The sequence below is a fragment of the Agrilus planipennis genome, unplaced genomic scaffold (genome assembly GCF_000699045.2).
Source record: "Agrilus planipennis isolate EAB-ADULT unplaced genomic scaffold, Apla_2.0 scaffold13, whole genome shotgun sequence".
NCBI classification, from domain to species: domain Eukaryota; kingdom Metazoa; phylum Arthropoda; class Insecta; order Coleoptera; family Buprestidae; genus Agrilus; species Agrilus planipennis.
This window is the reverse complement of record NW_020439040.1, coordinates 1,369,952-1,371,860: the sequence shown is the minus strand read 5'-3', so window position 1 is coordinate 1,371,860 and position 1,909 is coordinate 1,369,952. Positions and strand designations below refer to the sequence as shown.

The 1,909-nt window shown below is 30.2% G+C and overlaps 1 protein-coding gene and 1 long non-coding RNA gene across 2 annotated transcripts in view; both read right to left on the bottom strand.

Annotated features, from left to right (window-relative positions):
• Positions 1-1,909, bottom strand: part of LOC108744284 (PAN2-PAN3 deadenylation complex subunit PAN3) — an 11,780-nt gene that overhangs the window by 6,501 nt on the left and 3,370 nt on the right. Inside the window, exon 5 of the mRNA XM_025976752.1 lies at positions 1,821-1,848. Within this exon, the coding sequence (XP_025832537.1) occupies positions 1,821-1,848 (28 nt within the window). The remainder of the gene's footprint in view (positions 1-1,820; positions 1,849-1,909) is intronic.
• Positions 501-1,130, bottom strand: LOC112905081. The gene is made up of 3 exons (XR_003231553.1): positions 1,020-1,130; positions 653-883; positions 501-600 (listed from the first exon to the last, which is right to left on the bottom strand). It is a non-coding gene; the product is annotated as an uncharacterized LOC112905081 (long non-coding RNA).

Sequence of the window (1,909 nt, the reverse complement as noted above, 5' to 3'; positions counted from 1 at the left end):
ACATTTGATATTAAATAAATTTACCACTAATAGTAGAGATTCGCTTTAAGTCTTTAAATTAATACTTGTGATTAGAATATTTGTTGTGCATTTAAAATACATTATAAATACTTTTAAAGATTGAGTAACAAAATATTAGTATTAATTGATATAAAAAAGAAATATTTTTTGATAAAACCTAACAAACTAATTGTAATCATTGGTGCTGTAGTTAAGCATATGATTCAAAAGGCACTTTTTGCTCATAAATTTTTTCCTGCCACTGATGCTCATCTGGCAGGGTTGTATGACGTAGTTTACACAAACGGGGGCCAAATCTCAGAATAATAATGATTACAAACACTATTAAAAAGAGTGTTAGAGCTGCATTTGCGGGCCAGTATACATGAAACATTTTGAATATTAATTAAATTGCACTCTCTCTTTTATGCTGAAGTTCTAAATATTCTGAGTGTTGAACAGTAGTTTGTTGTTCTTGTGGTGCTGGTTGATATACTGTTGGAGCTACACTTGGTATATCTACCAATTCTAATTCCGTATAGTCAAGAGATGGTTGGTTATGAGGGGTTGCTGTCCAAAGTGATATTATCCAACGATTACCTAAAGTAACATTAGATAATGATAAATACCCACAAATATATCCTTCAATTACCTGTAAATCTGTCGTTCCAATACTCTGAATATCTGGTACAGCAACCAAGTACGATATTAATGACAAATATTATTGCAAGGACTACACTGCAAATTGCAACTGTAATGTAGAATGGGGAGAAGTTACCGTACTCGCGTTTTAAAAGATAAGGACTTTTCAAGAATTCCTGTCTTTCGTCAAAAACTGAAGTCATGATACAATGTAAAATCTTCTAAAGAAGTTATACATTTACTAAAAATGAAAAACAAATTAAAAGAAAGTTACTGTTTTCTTTATGGGTTAGGGTGTGGCTAATTAATTGGTATAATTACATTATTTACACATTAAATCAAAAGATAATAAATAATAAGATATGAATTATACATACCTTGTACAAATAATTTAAATTTTGTGTTAAAAAATTACTTTCTGTCGAATAAAAAACCTAAACACAAAACATAACAACACCACAAAACAGAAAAACCCACCATTTGCAATTTATCTAACCCATAGATTGATTTTCATAATTACATATATAATAGATCATAGTCGTAAGAAAGTGGGTGTACTGCGTACTGCATAATACACGGCGTAAAAATTCTCTATAAATGAAAAATAATTACCATTTATTGGCACTATCAGACGCCATTTTGTAGGCTTTCTTTACTAGAAATGCAATCAATTAAATAAAAAAAAATGTAGATAGGTAATTTAATAGGTATGGTTTAAAAGAATCAAATTATCCGTTGATTAATCTCAGTTGGTATATATACCCGACGTAATACAGATATGAAAACATAATATATTATTTAAAAGCTACTAACCCAAAACTGCAAAAAGTTGAGCTTTATTCAAAAAGGTAATAAAACTGTACGTAGGTACAGAAGTCGTTAGCCCATTTAGAGCTAAAGAATAATAAAAAAACTCAACTGTTTATTGTTTTTTTTTTTTTAACGAAGGCGCGTCTAGGTACCTACTTTAGAAGTTGAATGTGAATTCACTTTACATTTATTAGAACTTAAAGTTTCATGTAATGGTAACGAGCAATGTGATTACCTACTACCTGCTTCGAAAGTAATTGGTGGAGTTCTCTCTTTTATGAGGCATTATGAGTGAACAGTAGCACTTTTCTGCTATAATATCCTTCTACGATAAATGGTTAAGATGTTGAAGAAAAGAAAGACTTCACTCGCACGTGGGTATGTAATAGACTCACCCTGGCTCTCTGTTTTTATATGTATAGGTAGTAGGGCAATGCTTATAAATAAATAAATAATG